At 40.7% G+C, this 23,175-nt stretch overlaps 1 protein-coding gene across 2 annotated transcripts in view; it reads right to left on the minus strand.

Annotated features, from left to right (window-relative positions):
- Positions 1–7,844: 7,844 nt before the first annotated feature.
- Positions 7,845–23,175, minus strand: part of LOC144890693 (transcription factor COE3-like) — a 69,856-nt gene continuing 54,525 nt past the window's right edge. For both annotated transcript variants that reach the window (XM_078772142.1, XM_078772141.1), the window contains exons 3-5: positions 12,870–13,055; positions 12,189–12,278; positions 7,845–9,517 (exon numbers count right to left, since the gene is read on the minus strand). In XM_078772142.1, the coding sequence (XP_078628268.1) occupies positions 9,486–9,517; positions 12,189–12,278; positions 12,870–13,055 (308 nt within the window). In that variant the 3' untranslated portion in view covers positions 7,845–9,485. The remainder of the gene's footprint in view (positions 9,518–12,188; positions 12,279–12,869; positions 13,056–23,175) is intronic.

Here is a 23,175-nt window from a genome sequence, read left to right on the forward strand (position 1 = left end):
CAAAGCGAACGGCGAACGGCTTGCGAGTACAGTGACAATCCCCCCCCCCCCCTCTATTTACATGAAATGGTTTGGTCCATTCGCAACGACCACAGAACCCCCCCCCCCCCCCTCTATTTACATGAAATGGTTTGGTCCATTCGCAACGCCAAAGCGAACGGCGAACGGCTAAATCGCCATAGCTCGGTAACTACTTGTCCGATTAATATGAAACCTTGAAAAGGCACATCCTCGGGTCCCCAGCAATATACCTGGCAAGTTTAAAGTATATCGGACCCGTGGTTGTCGAGAAACAGCGGTCACAAACAAACATACACACACACAGAGATTAGTGGAATTATAGATAGATGTTAGGGTCATTGTCATGTTGCAAGGTCCACCTTCGGTTGAGCTTCAACTTTCCGACAGATAGCCTCACATTAACCTCAAGCACCCTCTGGTACAATGAAGAATTCATAGTGTATTCTATGATGGTGAGCCCTGATGCAGCAAAGCTTCCCCAAACCATAATATTTCCACCACCATGCTTAACAGTTGGTATCAGGTTCTTGTGGTCAAATGCTGTCTTTGGTTTTCGCCAAACATGTCTTCTGGTACTGTGGCCAAATAGCTCTACCTTTGACTCATCTGTCCAGAGCACATTGTTGCAGAAGTGCTGGTCTTTGCCTAGGTGTTCATTGGCAAACTTTAGTCTTGCCCTGATGTTCTTTCTGGACAGCAAAGGTTTCCTCCTGGCACACCTCCCATGTAGATCAAATTTGTGCAGCCTCTTTCTAATGGTAGACTCGTGCACTTTGACATCAAAAGTGGCAAGAGCTACCTGTAGGTCCCGTGATGAAATTCTGGGGTTCTTAGAGACTTCTTTCAGCATCTTGCGGTCTGCTCTCGGGCTGAACTTGCTGGGGCGGCCTGGCCTGAACAAGTTGGCAGTTGTTTGGAATCTTCTCCACTTGTAGATGATCTTCCGGACAGTAGAATGATTGATTTCAAATTGTTTGGAGATATTTTTAAATCCCTTCCCAGACTCGTAGGCATCTACAACCTTCTTTCTCAAGGCCTCAGAGAGCTCTTTTGATCTAGGCATGGTGACGCCGCACACTTCAACAACAAAGAGCAAACCAAACTAAATGTCTGAGGTTTAAATAAGACAGGTTCCTCCAAGATCCTCTCTAAGGATGTTCTTATCATTTGCACCTGAGCTGGTACACCTGATTCTAATTTTAGGTATTTGAAGTAGTGATAAATGTAGGGGTGTACTTACTTTTTCCACATGCGAAATTTGCATTTATATTTATTTAAATTATACAATGAACTACAAAATGTAAATGTTTCATGATATTTGTTATATTATATCACCTTTATCTATCAATATTGTTGAAATGAAGATCAAATAGCTGCATGTTGAAATATGTTGAAAAAGTCAAAACTTTACATGGGGTGTACTTACTTTTTCACGTTACTGTAAATATCCTTGAGTGGCTCAGTCAGAGTCCCGACCTAAATCCAATCAAAAATCAACGACATGTCTGGAAGATTTCTATCCATCAATGCTTCCCCACACAAGTTGACTGACCTTGAACAGTTTTGTACAGAATAATGGACAAGTATTGCCCAATCAAGGTGTACAAAGCTGGAAGATACCTATCCCAACAGACCAACAGCTGTAATTGCTGTCAAAGGTGCTTCCACCAAGTATTAACTCAGGGGGGTGGACACTTATTCAACCAAGATATTCTAGTTTTTTTTGTATTTTTATATAATTTTCTGAAATTGGTCGAATTTGTTTTCCACTTGGAAGTTGTGGGTTACGATGTGTCAATAAAGGTGGAAAAAGTATAATTTAATGCAATTTAATTCCAGGCTATAAGGTAACAACGGGTGAAATTTTTGAAAGGATGTGTGCACTTTCTATCTGCACAGGGTGGGCCAAAAGTCATTGAAGGTTTTCTTGTTTTTTTTCTCTTGATGAGCTCTAAATAAAGGTTTCTCTTGATGAGCTCTAAATGAAGGTTTTCTTGTTTTTATAACTTTTTTTTTTAAATAATTTTTTTTTACAGATAAAGAAGACCAGGGAGATACATTATGAAGAAATTTACCAATGACCAGAGCATGAGAATTGTTGAATTTTATTACTCCCGTTGGAAATCAATAATTCAAACTCAAAGCAAATTTCGCAATCATTTTATTGTTTGAGAATAACCATCAGAAATCACGATTCGGAACTTGATTGTTCGTTTTTAATCAAAAGGATATGTCCAGAACTCAGCCCGCAGTGGAAGACCAAAAACAAGTCGTACTCCAGAAAACATTGACCATGTTAGGGAGAGTGTTAACAAAAACCCAGAAACATGAACTTGTAACCGTGCAACTCAGCTCGGAATGGCAAGCTCATCATTGCGAAGGATAATGCAGAAAGATTTGTTGCTGTTTCCTTACAAGATTTAAATGGTGCACGAAATGCCACCACAAGATCCAGCAAATCGACTAACATTTGCAACTAAGTTGCAGCAACTCGTGAGGGACGACCTGATTTTTCCGAGGAGATTGTAGCGATTGATCAAGGAGTTTTGTCCTCTGTAATGGATCACGTTTTGGAAAGAGCAAGACTTTGCGAAGAAGCCAACGGGGGCCATTTGCAGAACATTATTTTTCACAATTAATCTAAAAAAAAAATTTCCATGAATTAAACTACCATTTGCAATTTATTTCATTAATTTTTATTTGAAAATAAAAAAGTTTTTTAAAAAGAAGAAAACTTTCAGTAACTTTTGGCCCACCCTGTATATATTATGTACGTGTAAATATATATATATATATATATACACATACATAAATATATTATATGCCAAATAAGGAACCCCAAAATGCGTAATTCACATTCGATCCAAAAATTCACAAAACTTTAGAGCAAATGGATAATACCAGGCTGTGCATATCGCTAATTGGTATTTATTTTCATAACTGTGGTATGTACAGTAATTAATGCCTCTCTCTGGTGGTGAATGTTTTTTTTGCTGCATTGAGTTCTCTTCCCGTGCCTTTTCTTTAGTTGTACATGTTTTAACTGAAGTGGAAACAGCATTGTGTAAATTTGATGAGCTCTAAATGAAAGTTTAACTTTTCTATTTGTGTGTGGAATTGCTTCTCTCCAATTGATTATTATCATCATCATAGTACCATACTTTTGACACCAATGGCTCTGCCAAAGCAGTTTCTTAACGCAGGTTATGCTAAGTGGTTTGCCATTGCATTCATGTCAATCAGTCGAAGCAGGAATTTTCAGTTTGACCAAGGTGGTGGCAATAACTCACCTGGACACCTGCTCCTCGTGAAGGAGCTGGGTCGAGATTTGAACCCAGGCTGAACAACTCAGAGGTGAGTGTTCATACCTCCAGGCTATCCTGCCAGCACACGTTTCCCATTTTCCCTGCTCACACTAATTAATCCCACTTTTCCCTCCAGCCCAACAATGTCTCGTTTCCATCTCATTTTGTCGCTCACACCGACCTTTTAAACCCTGTACATCCATGCTTGTCTGTTTCCTATTGTTTCATCGTCCTTTATAATATACACAAAGAATTAAGTTAAGCACCCCCCCCGTTTTTTTACAACCTCGCACATTACAAGTTTGTTGTCGTCAAAACAGTGTAATATACCCATGTTATTGCTATATTTTCTGGAGAAGTGATATTATGGTCACATAAAAACATAACAATCATGCCGTTTTCAATATGTTAGTCTGAATAATTTAAGGTGAAATTTTTTGGGAATTTTAGGCATATTTTCACCACAATTTAAGTATGGAGCTATAGGTCCATCACGGACAGTGTGGATGACGTTTATGTTTTCTAACGTACAGTCATTGTTCTGAGAAGACCTCTAGCGATCTTTGCGTCAATAACGTGTGTAGGACCCACGTGATCGGATCACTGACTCAACCCTACGTCTCATAGACCCTGTAAGCCGTCGTATGCGTTGCTGTGGCAGGTTGTTCCCTTCCCGATGTAATGCACGTTCCAATTCATCCAGATTGGCTATTGGAGGGACCATCTTCGCAATTTGTCGTCCCAACATGTCCCGAACGTGCATTACATCGGGAATGGAACAACCTGCCACAGCAACGCATACGACGGCTTACAGGGTCTATGAGACGTAGGGTTTAGTCAGTGATCCGATCACGTGGGTCCTACACACGTTATTGACGCAAAGATCGCTAGAGGTCTTCTCAGAACAATGACTGTACGTTAGAAAACATAAACGTCATCCACACTGTCCGTGATGGACCTATAGCTCCATACTTAAATTGAGGTGAAAATATGCCTAAAATTCCCAAAAAATTTCACCTTAAATTATTCAGAATAACATATTGAAAACGGCATGATTGTTATGTTTTTATGTGACCATAATATCACTTCTCCAGAAAATATAGCAATATCATGGGTATATTACACTGTTTTGACGACAACAAACTTGTAATGTGCGAGGTTGTAAAAAAACGGGGGGGGGGTGCTTAACTTAATTCTTTGTGTATATATAACCCTTCCCTCCTCTTTCAGTGGACTCTTCGACAATCCTTGATGTTCATTTAGGGAAAAAAAACTTTCCTTGTTAAAATGTTTCTCCATTCCTGACCTGACATTCAGCAAGGAATACATTTTTAAAAAAAACATCTCATTGCACAACCCTGTGTATGACACATCCTAAAACAGTTTTTCTGTGTTTGATGTGTTCTAATATGGAGGTATTGCTTAATAAGGCTTGAGGTCTTGCTGAGGCCTTCCAAGCTGCCATTTTGTTGTTTACGTTCATCGCATGGTTGGCAAAAAGTTGGACACCCAACAGGTATAATGTGGAGAACCTCTCAGCACAAACAGCTGCTGGTGGAAATGTTGTGTGGGAGTTTTACCGACAAAGGTTGTCCAATTTGATCAATTGCTTTCAGAGAGATCAGTACACAACCTCAATAAGAAAACACTCTTTCTGTACCAGACTTGTTGGTGTATTGTTTGGATCGTCCGTTGTGAGGTCCGCGTTTCGAACCCGACCACAACCCCAGCTGTAATACCAAATACTTTTTTTTATTAAAATGGGATGTGTTGCTTCCTCGCTTGATGCTCAGCATTCACAGGATAGAGTATACATAAACAGCCATCGTTTGGTTGCCATTGCACAGGCTTGATAGACCTAATTTGGCCTCGTCCTGCATTGAAGTTCCTTGTAACGGACTCATATTATACATCCTCTCAATACTCAGCTCCCTATACCTCGTGCATCAATCAGCAAAGTAACCATTTGAGATTCTCAACCAATTGTGCATCCTTTCATTGACAGGATAATATGCTTTCACTACATTAGACCCATTTTATTTGGCACATTGTAATATACAGCTACACATTGATCTCCACGTTGTTATTAAGAGTAGCATTAAGTAGTCATCGTTTTCAGTTCATTTATCTCCACTCGATTTTATTTTCTTTTATTTTGCCCTGGAGGTGACTATGAAAATGTATCTGACGGTGGGTCTCATGGGAGGTGTATTAGCTCAGTTTCCCATGTCGTCTGGCAAATCCATTGCCATGTCCTCCTGAAGTATAGTGTTGCAGAACTACTGGAAGATCTCTGAAAACACTAATCACGAGGGATGAGGAAAGGAAAATGAAAATTTGAGACAGATGTTGTTTTTTTTTGCTGCATTGTTTGTAAGGCTTTTCATTTTAACTCTATTTTCTTTGAATATGGACCGCGGATAAGATGTTAATTTGCCGAGCGGATGGCGCCGCGGCCCGAACCGTTTTTACAATGACTAGACCCGATTCTGAACGTTGGCCAAATCGTGCCACAGATATTCAATGAGGAAAAGACAAAGATGACGTGGATGTGAAGAAGAAGAAGACAAAAAAGGTTTGAAATACGAATATGATTTATTTCTATTTACAGGACCAAAGAAACCAAGGAAGAAGGAAAGATAATAAAATAAAGACAGAAGGAATCAAGGAAACTATACCTTTCCATTTGAACATTTGAACAATTTAACATGGAAGCAAATATTTGATCAACTTATCAAACCTTCAGCTTCGGTTGACCCAACTCTGGATGCTCTCTTGGCCTGGTTGAAACTTAGAAAGAGAGGAAGTGAAGAATAACACCTTATCAACTCGTCTTCCTTCATCATTGGCCCACAATTTCACCCCACCTAACAACCACTGGCAAGATTTCTTGATCAAACAAGTACAATATTGTTTTGCTACATTGCGGAAACAAATTTCTTTTTTTTTTTTTAAATGCTTTATTATATCTCTATACTTTATTTAATACTTCAAGAAGTGCAAGGTGAAAAGAACATCCCTCAAAAACTTTCATGATGTGTATATATATATTTGGTTTGAGTTTATTTTGAAGCCTTTGGAGAAATGTCACAATTTTTCAAGAGGGTACTCATGGCATCATGGCAGCTGTAATTTTGGTTGACCAATATTTCTGCATTGATGCAATGAGCAATTAGAATTTGCGACCATACACTTCGCAGGTTTCACATTTGAAGCATCCGTGGCAAGGATAATGCGGCCTGCAAATTGGCAATTCATTCATTTACACGTTCTGTTCCAGAGGAAAGCAATTGGAGCAGCCGATGAGACCGGGGCCAGGTTTAGCCACAAGCACATCATGAAATTATCTAATAAAATATGAGTGCAAGCAGCTCATTTACAGATAGGACATCAGCCACTTCACTTAATCCCAGGGGATAGCAAACACCTGCAGATAATCGTTAAAAAGCTAATCAAACACTACAATGGAGCCACTGAAAAATATATTGATGCCAGCTTTGGCCCCATGGCTGTCCAATTCTGGTCCCGGCCTGCTATTGACTGTAGGAGAAAATTGACATTTTAAAATGAGGTCCCTACTTAGCTAGGTGACCTCAGTGTTGGGCGGAGATGTATGAGCATGAAGCGTCCGTGCCATCGTTTCATTATCAGGCCTGCCTTGATGGAGTATGGATCGCGCAAGTCGTACCATAAAGGGACTCCCAAAATAAAACAAAAGCTATGATTTGTTCGGCATCGATCGCTCGTGGGATTGGGGGAGAGGGGAGAAAACGACCATGCGCGACTCTCCGATGCCTTTGATGTCATTGCGGAAAAGCCCGTGTGAAAAGATCTCAGTCGATCTTTCCCCAAAGTGACACAGAAGGAAGATTTTTTCCCAATGACTTCAGATTAGCGCCTTTGAAGATGGTACATGAATGTTTAACCTTGTTAATCTCAGTGTAAAAACAGATGTCTAGCTTCTATGAATTACAGAGTGTAATCTCGCAAAATTGACTTTTCATCTTGAAACTCCATAACCAGCAAAGAGATTTTCAGGTCAGAACGGAAACAATGTAGTCCTAGTTGGTTTTTTTTTATCCAACAAAAGTGATTAAGCCTTCTAAATGTGTGCCTTGATAGCTGTTTGCAGGTAATAATGAAACACCTAAAAACAATTAAACCGTGAAAGTAGTATTGTTGAAGAAGTGTTAATTGAACTTGAAAAGGAACTTTGGTGGAAGTGCCCCCCAAAGCATTTTAACTTTACAATTACATGTATGAATCAATTTACTCATAACAAGAAGAATTACAAGACTGAGCATTTAACAATGCCTCGCCTCGCAGGGGTTATATAGATCACAGTAGATCTGAGAATCATTGCGGATACACCCACTCACATTAAACTGCATCTTGTCGCTGGGGTATATAGATTACAGTAGATCTGAGAATAAACAATCCACATCGAAGTAGATCTGCATGCGGACTCACACCGACGGGGAACAGGTGAGGCTAAAAAGAAACACAAAGGATTCCACGTACGTTTAAATTCAGCCATTTAATTGAATATTTCTAAAACACGTTCAAATCAGTTATATGAAAGAGAAACGTATGAAAGCAGGTGGTGAGATATTCAGAATGCAGCCATTTGTCAAATTAAAAAATAATCTGAAAATATTATTGAACAAGATAAGCTAATAACACCAGTGATAATGTTACATCCTCGGACCTGATTGGCCAAGAATATCTGATAGAGTGTGCTGTATTTTTGATTATTATTTTTTACCAAAATGGCCTTGTGTGAATAGGTGAAGAAACGCACGTGACATTTGATTGTAACAAAGGCTTCTTTGCTGATAACTTACAAAAATATAAAAATAAACACTGGTTTGGCTAAGCAACAAAGTAGAGCGTAACAGAATTATGTGAAATAATAATACAAAAAAAAACTTTCCAAATGTTCAAAATTCTCACATTTTTGCACCGATATAAAAAAATGATTCCCGCGTAATGGCGTGCCCAAAAACAATAAACAAAACCATAAGACACAAATAAACAATGGCAAAAATAATTACAATATTTATAGATGCATTTACAGGCAAAAAACGAAAGCATTATGGTCCATTTAAAGTTTTACAATATCAAATGCTTTGCCATTTCTTTAAAAGTGACTTAACCACATTATTTCTAAAAAATAAAATAAAATAAAAAAATAAAAGAAAAAAAAATAAAAATAAAAATGTCAAGACATCATTTTATATAAATAGTTTTGTTTGGTGAAACAACAGTCATTCTATGCTAATTATGTCTACATATATAAACACACTACGGAATGTTTTCCAACCTCTAAAGACAGCATACATGTCGAAGGTAAAGTTATGCATCACAAAGTTACAATTATCATATAGGTACATATTAAAGTACCGTTTCTGTACACAGCTACAAAGGTATCATTCCGATCTTTGCCGATTCACAGGAAGCTCTCTATTCCTTTTATGGATGAACGTTTGTAAACCAAAAAAACAAAACATTGCTAAATAAGATAGCGTAATTCCACGAGACTACATTAATTTAATCCCCCCACCATCCCCGCCAAACCACCCCCCGGCCTCCTTTTGTCCGAGTGACCCCGACCCCGCTCTGTGTAAGACCGTACCATTACCTGCCAACACGCAGTGCCACGTCGGTAATGAATAAACTCCAAATTTCGAAAAAAAAGAAGGAAAAAAAGAAGAAATAAAACCTTTTGTAAAACAAACACCAAAAGGATTTCACAACCAAGGAGTCAACTTCGAAGTACCTTTTTTTGTGTTTTCTTTTCTATACAATGCCTTACACGCCACTGCAACTTCATTCTAAATGGAGCATTCCGTACAAAATCAGAGCGAAGAGTTACGGTCAATGGAGTCTCAACTTCCGTGTCAATATGTAATAAACCTCGACAAAAATAATCAGGCCTTAAGACCTTTCGGTCTTCATCTCCAGTCCACGGTTGTAAAATAAGTAAATTACATTGCTGCTTGCACAGCGTATTTCGTTTCTTGATTTAGATTTTTTTGTTTTTTGTTTGTTTTTGCCCGTGGGGATATTGTAAACTATTAAGGTTGTCGTCCATCATCATACAATGTTTCTGCTCAGTTTCGGATGAGGAGGGTCACATCCGATCTGCTGGTCTCCTAGTCACATGGGTGGAACCACCAGGCCGGACATGACTGCAAAACAAAAGAGAACAAGATGGTTTGTTTCAGTGACTTATTGCATGGAATAATTTCACATTGATTGCTATTCCCGAATTGTAAAGCAACAAGACATTGTTAAGCAATGGCCACACAGCTGTTATGACGATCAGTTTTTAATAAAAAAAATCAAAATGTACTGTACGTTCACCATTTTTAGGAATGGTTCGCGGTGAAAAGATTTCATATTTCAAGCCTGCACTTGCTTTCAGCGAATATCACCTTGGCAGCGTGGAAAGAACTCCATTTCTATGTAAAAATAAAAGCTCCAGAGACTAAATTATAATAGGTGGAATTCACAGATCATAATTACACAAATTAAAAATATAATGCAACAATATATCCTGGGCATTTTTTTCTTTGGGGCACAAAGAGGGGGGGGGGGGTAGGTTTCTTTTCAGCACAACGCCATTGCATCGACTTATTTTCATGTTTTACCCAAAAACTATGTAATATCAAAGTGCACAACTCTCCAAATGCTATTTAATTGCTGCAAAGTGTCTGAGAGCTGCTATCCTAGGCAACGCGGAGGCAATACGTGTCCAGGAGTGCTGTTATGTGATAACCATACTTTATCAACAGCAATACAGGTGCTTACTCACCAACCTATTTTTATAGTTGAACGGCATTACACCTTGTGCAAATGTCATATTCAAAAGCAACTTTCCATTCTGAGCCATCGGTTGGCACGATTTCAACAAGGACCTTCAAGTAACAAGGACCTTCAGAATTGGTCCTGTTCTCATTTTTCTTGCAGCAGTCTTCTTATAGACCTCCTTGCGTTACAGCCTCCCGGGAGGGTACCTGTGGTTAGCCCAATAGACAAAACACCACGATCCGCACTATGCCAGCCATTAAGCGAGACAAAATAGGCTCATCTCAACATGTAAGATGGTACACCTTGTAGCCCGCAGGCTGCGTCTTCAAATTCCGCTCAGCAACTTCTAATGGATTGGAGGCACAGCTGTGGAATAAATGTCAACATCATTTCTGCAGAGACTAACTTTAAACCATGCTTCTTCTTCTTCTTCTTCTTTATCTTGTTATTTATCTTTTCATCCTCTTCTTCTGTTAAGTCTTCTTCTTCCTCTTCTTCTTCTTCTTCAGGTGAAGTGTTACAGAAAATTAAATTACACATAGTACCAAAAGTATCAGATTGTTGAAATACCAGATCATCATTCTTGTTTTTCCGGTCCAGTTTTTATTGCTACTGAAGCAAGCAGTCTATTTGCTCCTCACATCTGATGAGATGAACAGTGAGAGACGAATAAGACGGTATGAGACAGAACGTAAATGACCTTTAGCTGAAAACCTTGCTTAGCTTTATAATGCCAGGGAAAGGCGTTCACAGGATTATTCTGGGCCCGATCGCACAGGCAAAGTGGCACTTCCAGATTGCAGACAAAAGGCTCCTCGCTTCCTTTTCAATTTATCACAGTTAGATCATGCTGGAGTGCTCTCACCAGCAACAGGCCTAATATCCAGAACGCAATGGCTTCGGGCCCTTACCTGAAACACAAGTGACATCAACCCGAGGAATCGTGAGAATTGCGCACTGTGGGGACTAACTTTGCTCGATGAACTTGTATTAAGGGGACAAAACAAGCCTCAAAATCCACTAGCAGCCTCGAAGGAAGATGGAAAGGTGAATTGCTGAAATGTGCTAGAATTAATTAACACCAGAAATACAAAGCTATACACCTTCTACACATACAAACACATACATAGTCCTTGATTTGGTGTTGCTACAACTCCATGGTGTTTGAGTTCATTCACTAACTAGAACTCAAGGTGCTACAGACAAACAGCGCATTCGATTCTACACCATGAGGCCTGGAGGTATTGCAATCTTCTATCACAGGCCAACTAGAAGACCTGGAAAAGGTTATTGACGCAAATGAACTGGGACAGAATAAAAAAGAAAGAAAAGAACAGCTCTTTCCAACAAGTGGACAATATAGTAGACGACATACAACAAAACCACCAAAGATATGTCCTCCTGCAAAGCTGATATGAGGCCTATCAGATCCCGCTTTATATCAATGACATCAACAAGGCAAAACTGCATTCCGTCACCGTTTACCGGTCAGTTCTTTAAAAAAAAAAAGTGAGTCATTCATGAGCGTTCTGACAAAATACATCACTCCGAGTAACAAATTGTGCAGTCTCAAATCAAAGAGGCAGCTCAAAAACAGTTTCGATCAGCAACGGGTAGATTTGAGATCGAAAGTAGTTTTGGATCAGGACAATTTGGCACGAGTGATTATAAGCAGGTAGCAGTGATGGACTGATTTTGAGTCCCCTTTTCCCCACAGGTGTTGTCACGTGTCTGTTGATATTTATCAGCGCCACCATAACTTCAGGGCAAGGGAGTTATTTCTCTGTAGGGAGGCAAAGTTCAACCAATGAGGTTGTGGGTCGTTTAACGATCTCCTGGTGAAAAGCACCATGCTACATTCCCAGCCCGTACCCGCAAACAGTGCATGGTGGTTGTATGTAAATGAGTATTTAAATGGTATTATTATTATTATTATTACTGTTATCTTTGCGCATGCAATGCAATTGTTACCCATTTAATGTTATTTTTTGAAGTTGTACTCAAAAGTTTTGCAATTGTTATGTGCCGCCCCCCCCTATCTGAACTAACCTTGCAAGCCATTGGCATTATTACTGGTGCAGGTCGGGGGAGGGGATGGTTGAGGCCTGACCACTGGCGCGAATGCACTCTTTTGCTTCACTGTTGGGAAAACAAACAGAAAAGAATGGAGACCAATTGTAAAGAAAGGATCACAGTTATATGCTCTCAGACATGTAACCTTGCCAGCAAAAATAATATAAACAAAAGTGAGGTCAACACAAAAAATATTATGGGGGTAAATCCGGCCATGATGTAGTGATCCACAAGGCCTACTGGTGGGGTCTGGGAGGTGGTTTTGTTTCTGTTCCTTTAAGAAGCAGATTTTTAAAAACAGTCCGATGGAGACCCAAAATCAAATCTACTGTACAGCTCATCCGCTCACGTTGAGGGGCAGCTGCCACAATCTCTAAAAACATGTCGATGTGCAATAAATGTTCCTGCCAAATGAAACCACGAATGGGGAGGGGGGAGGGTGCGTGAGGGGGTGTCATCTGGTATAGCATGAACATATCCTGTCATGTGTCTGCTGAAGGATGAATGAGGTCAGGAAAACAAAAGACAAAGAGAGAGAGAGAGAGAGAGAGAGAGAGAGAGAGAGAGAGAGAGAGAGAGAGACGCAGAAGAAGAAGAAGAAGAAGAAGAAGAGGAAGAAGGGTTCAAATTCAGAGTGAATTATGCTGTGTTACATACTGCCATAGGGTGAGCTCCCTGAGCTTGTGAGGTAGCCGGGAGATGCACCCATGCCAAGGCCGCCCATGCCGCCAGCAACACCGTAACCGTTCATGCTGCTGCTTACGGATGAGTAGTGCGACTGCTGAGGTGTGCTGCTCGGTACATAACCGTGCGGGGATACGCTGCTGCTGTTACGTGAATAGCCTGTAGGCAAGGACACAAAGGAGGAAAAGGAGGTGGGAGGGGAAGCAAAGACGAGCAATGTCACTCATTGTGATCTGGAAATTACAACATCACAATTGAGGGTATGTCCACCAAATAGCGATAACAGCTGTACAGCTTCCTGAAGGACAGCACTCAACCTCAGCTCTAAGGGAATTACCTGAAACCAAACTCATGTATCAAAAACAGATAATTCCTAGATTTTATCATTATTCAATATTACATTCTTAAAAGTAAAAAAAAAGAAAGATATTTTTAGATTAAAAACAAAACAGGCATATTTTATATATTTTATAAAAACAGACATTTTATAGGGAAAGATTTGGAAATCCACTGACCTTACATTTATAGGTTATTGGTAAGTGAATTTTTTTCTTGAATAAAATATGTAACCTGAAAAATTAAATAATGACCATTATTCAAGTGAGTCTCCATTTTTGAAATTTGACTTTTCATTCACTTTAATGTGCCAGCAGTTTCCAGCCGCAGGACAATTGTTTCGGCCTTACTTGCCATGTCTATCGGCAGAGACGGTGATGTCGATGGACAACTACGCTGGATTCTTGAGTTTGTAATATGGTCCGACACCGGCGCACAATGCGTATTATGATGATTATTTCACCGCAGGACATAACGCACCTTTTATAAACTGAAGTAATTGATGACGATAACAGTATTATGTAGATTTCAAAAAGAGATCCCACTCTGATACGACTTGCTAGCTCCATGTTGTTTGTTCATATTTTATGAAATAAAACTTTTTGTCACAAGTTACTGCATTATATCCCCATAAATGCTCTGCTTGAACTTGTTGAGATGTAAAAGGTTAATGAAATAACAAGAATAACCACACTGTGGTCACAACCTGTGAGACTATATATATATTTTTTTTTTCACCTCCTCTGTCCACTCAACTCCCGCATTCTTGCTGTTGAAGGTATTTTACTGTTATGTCGGTGGGGTAGATTGATATATAGATTCAGGTCGATCTGTGTAGGTAGATGCCCCCCCCCCCCTGGAACCGTAGCCCCTGCAGGGTTCAATACAATTCATCTCCGAGGTTCTTCACAGTTTGGTTCAATATGAATTACGAGTTTGACGTACAGCTGGGTCTGGTTTCAGGCAACTCGTGCACCCACTCCAGACAGGCGCAGCAGGGTTATGTTATTATCTCTGTGGGTTATATAGGTTAGAATAGATCTAGGCTCGGTCCTTAAAAACGTCAGAGGTGTATTCAGTTGGCAAGTTTCCGCCCTCCCACTCTCTCTGTGATCACAAACATTTTGTTCATAAAAACCTGTACGTGGTCATTCAAGGTGCAGGAATTTGTCATTAAGTGTCACGGAATTAGGTTTAAAAATCCGGCAACGGCTAATTGGGAAATGCGTATATGGCGCTGTTCAAAAATTACATAACGCTATTTTTTTTAGGGACGCACATACGGGCTTGATTAAACCTCACGAATAATTTTACACTCGACCCAAACAAAGCCAATGGAAATCTGATGCAAAAAAGGTGGACAGTGTATTATAATCAGCAGATACCAATATAGGCCGAATCTGCTAGGCCCTGGAAACAAGATGGCAACCATATCATTTCCTTTTGCCACTATGGTGGGTGGAGTCAAGCGACATTTGTGGGTGTGGTCCGGCAGCTGTCCGACCAATGGGTGCACATGTCAAAAATTGACCCCCAACAAGAACCCCAACAACAACATTGACAACAACAATAAATGGGAAGCTCTTGTTTGACATGTCGCAGGTAAAAATAACTCGTCAATCATGAGCGCAAAGTTCACTTTTCATCAATGTTGTTGATGAAAAGCAAATACCACAGCAATCTGAATGTAGAGTGTATGTTTTAACATACACGACAGGTGTGGTACACATATTATGTGATCAAATTTGTCAGAACACTCCCTCTCCCCACCCCCAACCTTAATGGCTTCCTCATATCGACAAATATTTACGAGGTAAAACCCCATGACAAAAGTCTTGATGTCTGTGTCGAATGTTACAGTAAACACACTGAAAAATAGAGTACACCAGGGTTGTTCAAAAAGAAAGATCCAAGGTAGGCTATCTTTATATTTTATTATTCGCATTGTCACAATGCATCCAAGGTAGGTAGTGACCAGGTAGTGACTGGAAAGGTTTGAAAGAGCCGAGAAATAATGTTTAGGCCAAATTCGTTTTCCTTTTGGAGAACTATGAGCACTCGGTATGAGCTTGTCGGGTATGAAACGCTCAAAGTTAATCAAGAGCCGAAGCTACATCCATATGGACACGAATCAATAGCGACTTTTATTACCTGTAACATATTATAGGTTTATTGTGTACATATTAAGCATAAAAATCTGCGCTCATCCCATATTGCATATCCTCCTCACTCTCTGCAGACCTGGACAAAATCACAGACTGGGCAAACAAATGGAACATGTCTTTCAATCCTGATAAATCTCACACTCTTACGATGTCTCTCCGAAAAGACCGACTGGAAAACCCTCCCATCCACTTTCTGAATAATCCTCTCCAAGAAGTTCTGTCACTCAAGCTTTTGGGCCTCACTATTTGCCATGATCTTTCCTGGGAAAACCACAGTTCAAATCTGGCCTCAAAAGCCAGTCGCCGACTGGGCATCCTCCGTCGTGTGAATTCCTTCCTTGGCACACATGAGCTCCTCACCACATACAAGGCTTTCATCCGCAGCTCTATGGAATACTGCTCTCCCCTATGGGCCGGTGCTCCTGCCTCACACCTAGCTCGTCTTCACGCTGTTGAAACCAAAGCGTTCAGAATCATTGGAATCTCCCGCGATGAAGCTAACTCCAAGGGCCTTTCACTCACTCACCGCAGTCAGATTGGTGGTCTTTCCGTCTTCTACCGACTCCTCTCTGGCCTTGCCCCCCCCCAGCTCTCTCTGGGCTCTGTCCCACAAATATTCCAACAGGTCGCACAAGATCTGCCTGCAACCCTCTTATGGTTAAACTGCCAAAATCAAGACTTTCTGCTCACCTTCACTCCTTCATTCCTCTTTTCTCCCACCTCTGGAACAAACTCCCTCACTCTCTTCAATCCCACTCCACCCTCCAGGTCTTTAAAACAGCTGTTCACCACCATCTCTTATCCTCCCCCATCCAAAACCTTGATATTTTCTACCCCCGCTAGTTTCGGTCCCCTTGTGTTTTATACCTCTCCCCCCCCCCCCCACCCCCCCCCGCCCTTCCCACGCCTCCTGCCCCCAAGCCCTCTCCCTCCCACACTTCTCCCTGCTCTCAAATGTTGTGGTTGTGTGCTTCCCCTTCTCTCCCCATCTTGTCTTCCGCTCCCTCTTTTTGTATATTTTGTTTGTCTGGTTGATTTGTTTGTGAAATAAATGTTAGCTCTTTCACGAGCCTCGATTCAGTATACAAAAAAAAAAAAAAAAAAAAAAAAAAAAAGGTAACCATTCACGGGACATGTGAATGAGCAGAACCATTAAATGGAAAAGTATATTCAGTTTTATTTATTCTTCATTTCTTTTGAATGAAAGTTACATAATATTGGATGAATCTCGACAAGTACAATTCGACAAGTACAAAACTTCATCCGATCAAGATGAAATTTCTTGAGCGTCATCTCGGGATAAATTGGGGGAGAAATAAATAATGATGACGTCATCGGTCACGTGGTTCGTCCACTTTATTTGTTTTAACAAGGAAGCCTTTAAAAAAACCACTAAAACAAGTCCTGGCGAGGGTCTGTAATCTCTCATATTCTTTCTTGCTGTTATTATTATTATGACTACTATTAATATTATTATTCCTGTTTTACTTATTTCAAATTTGAGTCAAATTGAACAGATTGTTTATCCTTTTGGATGCATGCACATGTTAAGTAATGCACAGGGTTGTGGATGTGTGATGGTAACTGGTATTGGTGTAGTGCAAACATGATGGGCCAAACGGCCTCCTTCTTTGCTAAACCTCATTGTTCTTATCTTTGTTGTTGTTGTTGTTACCTCGGCACCAAAGGTGCATGGAGATTATGTTTTCACCCCTGTCTGTCCGTTTGTCTGTCCGTTTGTGAAAAAAAATCTCAAAAAGTTGTGGACGGATTCGGACGAAATTTGGCAGAGATGTAGTACATGTGACAGCGACGAAATGTTTACATTTTGGTGAAGATACGGATTCGGCTACTATAATTTTAAAGTGATTCTTCACCATTGGGAGATAGGGCCAAAAACGATACATAGCAGGATATCTCAAAAAGTTATGGACAGATTTGGACGAACCTTGTTGGACAGTTTGTGTGTGTGACAAGGAAGAATCGATTCAATTTTGGTGAAGATCCAGATTCGGCTAGTGGAATTCTTAAGTGATTCTTCACCATTGGGAGATAGGGCCAAAAACGATACATAGCATGATATCTCAAAAAGTTGTGGACGGATTTGGATGAAACTTGGTGGACTGGTTGGGTGTCTGACTAGGACGAGTCAATTCGATTTTGGTGAAGATCTGAATGTGGATTCGGATATGAGAATTATTTAATTTATTAAGTGATTCTTCACCATTGGGAGATAGGGCCAAAACTATACATAGCAGGATATCTCAAAAAGTTATGGACGGATTTGGACGAAACTTGTTGGACAGTTTGTGTGTGTGACAAGGAAGAATCGATTCAATTTTGGTGAAGATCCAGATCCGGCTAGTGGAATTTTTAAGTCATTCTTCACCATTGGGAGATAGGGCCAAAATTATACATAGCAGGATATCTCAAAATGTTATGGACAGATTTGGACGAAACTTGTTGGACAATTTGTGTGTGTGACAAGGAAGAATCGATTCAATTTTGGTGAAGATCCAGATCCGGCTAGTGGAATTTTAAAGTCATTCTTCACCATTGGGAGATAGGGCCAAAAACTACACATAGCATGATATCTCAAAAAGTTGTGGACGGATTTGGATGAAACTTGGTGGACTGGTTGGGTGTCTGACAAGGACGAGTCAATTCGATTTTGGTGAAGATCTGAATGTGGATTCGGATATGAGAATTATTTAATTTATTAAGTGATTCTTCACCATTGGGAGATCGGGCCAAAAACGATACATAGCAGGATATCTCAAAAAGTTATGGACAGATTTGGACGAAACTTGTTGGACAGTTTGTGTGTGTGACAAGGAAGAATCGATTCAATTTTGGTGAAGATCCAGATCCGGCTAGTGGAAGTTATAAGTCATTCTTCACCATTGGAAGATAGGGCCAAAAACGATACATAGCATTATATCTCAAAAGGTTGTGGACGGATTTGGATGAAACTTGGTGGAGATGTTGGGTGTTTGACAAGGACGAGTCAATTCGATTTTGGTGAAGATCTGAATATGGATTCGGATATGAGTTATTTAATTTTCTAAGTGATTCTTCACCATTGGGAGATAGGGCCAAAAACGATACATAGCAGGATATCTCAAAAAGTTGTGGACGGATTTGGATGAAACTTGTTGGACCAGTTGGGTGTCTGACAAGGAAGAATCGATTCAATTTTGGTGAAGATCCCGATACAGATCCAGCTAGTATAATTTTAAAGTGATTCTTCACCATTGAGTGATATGGCCAACCAGGTGGAGGTATGCGCTCTACTGAGTGCCGTTATAGATTTAAATATGGTATAAACAGCGCAGAGATTCATGATATACGAGATGCGAACAAGAACGCATTGAGACAGAAAAAAACAGAACATTGTAACAAAGTTACAAATGCAAATTAAAATATTAATCTCCAAACAACAATAAATCCCAAGAAAATATCACGATGAAACTGAGCAATGAAGAATGTGAGTGACTGGCATCGAATGATCTCATAGTACAATACGGATGACGTGAGTGAAGTTCCCAATGCCGTTTTGATATGAAACCGTGCGCTGTGGTTAACCACAGAGTGGCACACGGTGTATGGAAATGTTCAAAGCATAGGAAAAGGCTATTCAACCCCATTCATGACTGTCAGAGTTTCATTCACACAATCATGAAACTACAATCAATCTCACTGATGTGACGGGAAATGATGTGATGAATGGCAGAACCACAGACAGCCGGAGATTTCTGTGCTGGCTACAAAGCTAAAGATGTGTAAAAGGGAATACTGTTTTGTCATACTTTGGTTCGCTTTTGTGTATATTTAAAATGTATTTTTCGAGTTATATTTTGCATGCATTATAAGTGGGACTCTGGGTAGTAAATGCATAAGCGTGAGGCCTATTTTATGGTTATACTATAAGGTGTTCCCTTACAAAGAAAATTCAATGCAGGAGAAAGCCATGAGGCCCATCAAGCCTGCACAATGGTTGGCAACATATGGTTGTTTGGCCACGCTCTATCTTTAAAAAAAAGCTGAACTTCAAGCAAGGAAGCAGAACGTACCATTGTAAAGTCTTTTTTATGTCTCCACCCCCAAAGGTGGCCGGAGGCATTATGTTTTCGGGTTGTCCGTCTGTACGTCTGTGCGGGCTAAACCTCGTTTTTCTCAGCAACCACATGTCCGATTGAAGTGAAACGTTCAGGGTAGGAGTGACACCCATGCATTTTTTTTTTGATAATTGTCACGTCATAGGTTACGTGGTATGGCAGCCATCTTGGTTTAAATGCAAATAATTTACAAAAAATTCTCGGAAACCGCTGAATGGAAGAATTTGAAACTTGGCACATTGTCAAGTACTGTACTCCCAATGGGGAACAAAAGCATGACAATGATGACATCTTCGGTGAAGTGGTATACCAGGCAAAAATGTTTTAATCGAATTCCTTATCCTAAATATCTGAAATTGCAAGCATATGATATATGACCCATTTGTATTGAAATATTACATTTATGACGTAGGTCACATGGTTTGGCAGCCATATTGGATTTAACCTATTAATCTAAGAAAACATGTTCTCCCAAACCACCAAATTGATTGACTCGAAACTTTACGTGTGTCATTGACTAGGAATGGCGAATAAAACTTTAACACGAAAACATCATTGGTCACATGGTGTGGCAGCCATATTGGATTGAAGGAATATATTTAATAATTATATCTCTGAAACCACTTACCCTATCGATGCGAATTTTTTAATATATCAGATAACACCACTGTTGCATATAGTTTGAAAATGATGATGTCGTAGGTCACGTGGTCTGGCAGCCATGTTGGATAGAAAAACGAACCTTATCCGATCAACACGAAACTTCACAAACGTGATCCCCTACCCATACATATGCAGAGTGTACATTTTAAAGGTCATATGTCACATCGTGTGGCAGCCATATCATTAGCTTGAAAGCCGAAAACTGCTTCACCGATCATTGTGAAACCTGTCCTGTCTGGTGAAAACAACTGAAGGGATTTAAATCAAACTTGTTTATTTTAGGACAGTGAACCAGGGCATCTATCCATTGGTACGGGCAGGTACTATGCGGAGGCATATTGGCGACACAGTCGGGGTTCAAACTACTGACCTACCAGATTCGGAGTGGATGCTCTAACCATTACACAACCAAGTCAGGTTCGAATAAGTTGTCTCGCAATGGCCCAGACTATGTCTGCTCAGTCTCCCTTAAAGCACTGTCTGTATAAAAGGGTTAAAAATTAATCACTGTATAAGTGTAAGGAATCCTTAATTGTAGGACAATACAGAGCATTATTTATATTTACTTATCTTCATACAAAATTTCATACAAACATAGGCCTAATGCAGGTGCATGAAGCAATGCGCATTGATTCATACCATCATTAAAAATGCTAATCGACGCTTATTAAATTTTTAGTTGAAAAATTCTGACAATACACTTTCTTGTCTAAACTGGTGATCAAACTATTCCCGGTGTTTTCAGTGTGCTTCATTAATAGTGGACTCAGATACAAATCTCTGTTCCGCAAACTGTTTCCTCTGCTGCATGCTGACTGATTTCATTATCGTCATTCCATATGACAAAGTGTTGTAGTCAATTTTTGTGTTTATTTACAACCTGAAAAACAAGAAAACTTGCATGATGAACTGACTACTATTATGATCACATGGAATTTTATTTTGATATAACAAGTGATATTATAGCCACCGGGATTAATTTATAAACATCCAGGCTGATGGAAGAACGAGGCGTTGAATATATATATATATATTGTTGCGAATATGGAATTTGGCCTCCATATCCGCTTGTAAATATTCCCCTATTTTCTCCAATACTCCCCAACTTTCCCCGATCCCCCATTCCCTAGTCCCATTGCATGTAAATAACAATCAGTAGAGCCGACCTTCCCCTTATTCCCCCATTAAATGTCGTGCCCAGGTCCACCGCACCACACGTAGACAACTTTCGGACATCTTCCTAGTTATTCTTATTCTATGTCAGTTAAGGCCTCGTCTCCATTAATTATGACTCTTCGTTGCACCAGAATGTGATTATATGGCATCAGTAGTGAGTTTAGGACCTTTCCCATACCTCCTTCCATCTTCTTCCCCAACAATTACAACAACAACAGAGGAGATGGCGGCGGAGCGGGGGAGGATGCGTCCTCACACCGGCTCGATTAGCGCCATAGACCATGCGCTCCACGGGGTTACCACGAAGGGGCTCCTTGTCAGCTCCTCGTCAAGGGCGGAGCCTGGTAAACCCCCCGCACGCACCCAATGAGAAGCAACGTGCCGATTCCACGAGGCGGAGCTAACGAGCCGAGGGCGTGTCACTCCCCGCCGGATATACGCGGCCCCGCGCCGGATGTGACGTCAGATGCGCCTGAACTACGGAGAGCAGAGGAAGCCACCGCCACCCCCAGCGCGACGATACCTCCCCGCATCTTTGGACCGGACCGTACTGGACCCTGCTTTGAGCCAAGAGTGCACCTTGAGCCATCGATACCCGCTGTCCTTTTCATCAACCCCCGTGTGAGTCAGCCTTGTCCCGTTTGTCTGTCGTCTGTCCGGGGTTAATATAAGAGTGTGTCTAAGTGCCTGTCTTTCTGTGATTATAACTCTAGCCCCTGTAATCTGACCTTTCCGTACGAATATAATCTCCTCCGGAGGTCTTGAGAACTGAAACATTGGTGTCGTATTGTGTTATTGTAATCCAGCCGGGTGTCTTCTTTTCCTTATTGAGCCAGCATCGCGCGGCTTCGTCAACGTCGAGTATAATCGGTAACTTGTGCAGACGTGGTCATACCAAAACCGCTCGGTAAACTAACATCTAAGCCACGTCTGTAACAATTGGTTGTCAGGAGTTGGATTCGAACCTGGGACTAAATTTATTTAGCCCAAATTTTGGAACACCAATTGTACTATTAGAGTAACAATTGGTGTCGAGGAGTGGAATTCGAACCCGGGACTAAATTTATTAGGCCCAAATTGGTAACAAGTAGAATCGATTCGGAGCGCGTTTCCCGCGCGAAATTATAACGGCGAAATTTGAATTTGTTTTACGAAAATAAAATAAAAAACCGAATTTTGCAAGTCGCGCTATGGCGGATCAAGACGGCTGGGGTCCGGTAGGGGAGAGTGAAGCAGGGTCGGTCCAGGACCAAATTGAGGGACATGAGGGACAGGAGGAGAGCGAAGCAGCGAGGGTAGCAGACGCACAAAATAGCGTCGTTGTGCCCGACATTGCGGGAGCGCAAAATGGCGCCTCGCTGGTCACCGCGCCCGCGACCGTGGCAGCGCCCCTGGTGGATTTGAACCTTTTTTTTATACAAATGAAGGCCCTTATGGACAAGAATAATGAAGAAATGAAAAACAGTATGGGGGCAATGAGGGACGAAATGGGGGTAATGAGGGACGAAGCGAGGGGTACCGGTGAGGGGTTAGACAATAATTTTAAGGGATTAGACAAGAAATTTGGGAAGTTAGACAATAATTTTGAGGAGTTAGACAAGAAATTTGGGAAGTTAGACAATAATTTTGAGGGGTTAGACAACGGGATAAAAGAAGTGAAAAATGGGTTAATGGGGGTAGAAAATAGAATGGCTGCCCAGGAGAATCAGATAGAGGGAGTGAAAAATGGGTTAGAGGGGTTAGAAAACACCATGGAAGGCAAATTGAGGGACATGAGGGACCAAGCGGAAAGGGAAGTTAACCAAATGGGGCAGCAGATCG

This window comes from Myxine glutinosa, chromosome 2 (genome assembly GCF_964187855.1).
Source record: "Myxine glutinosa chromosome 2, kmMyxGlut1.1, whole genome shotgun sequence".
In the NCBI taxonomy this organism is placed as follows: Eukaryota; Metazoa; Chordata; class Myxini; order Myxiniformes; family Myxinidae; genus Myxine; species Myxine glutinosa.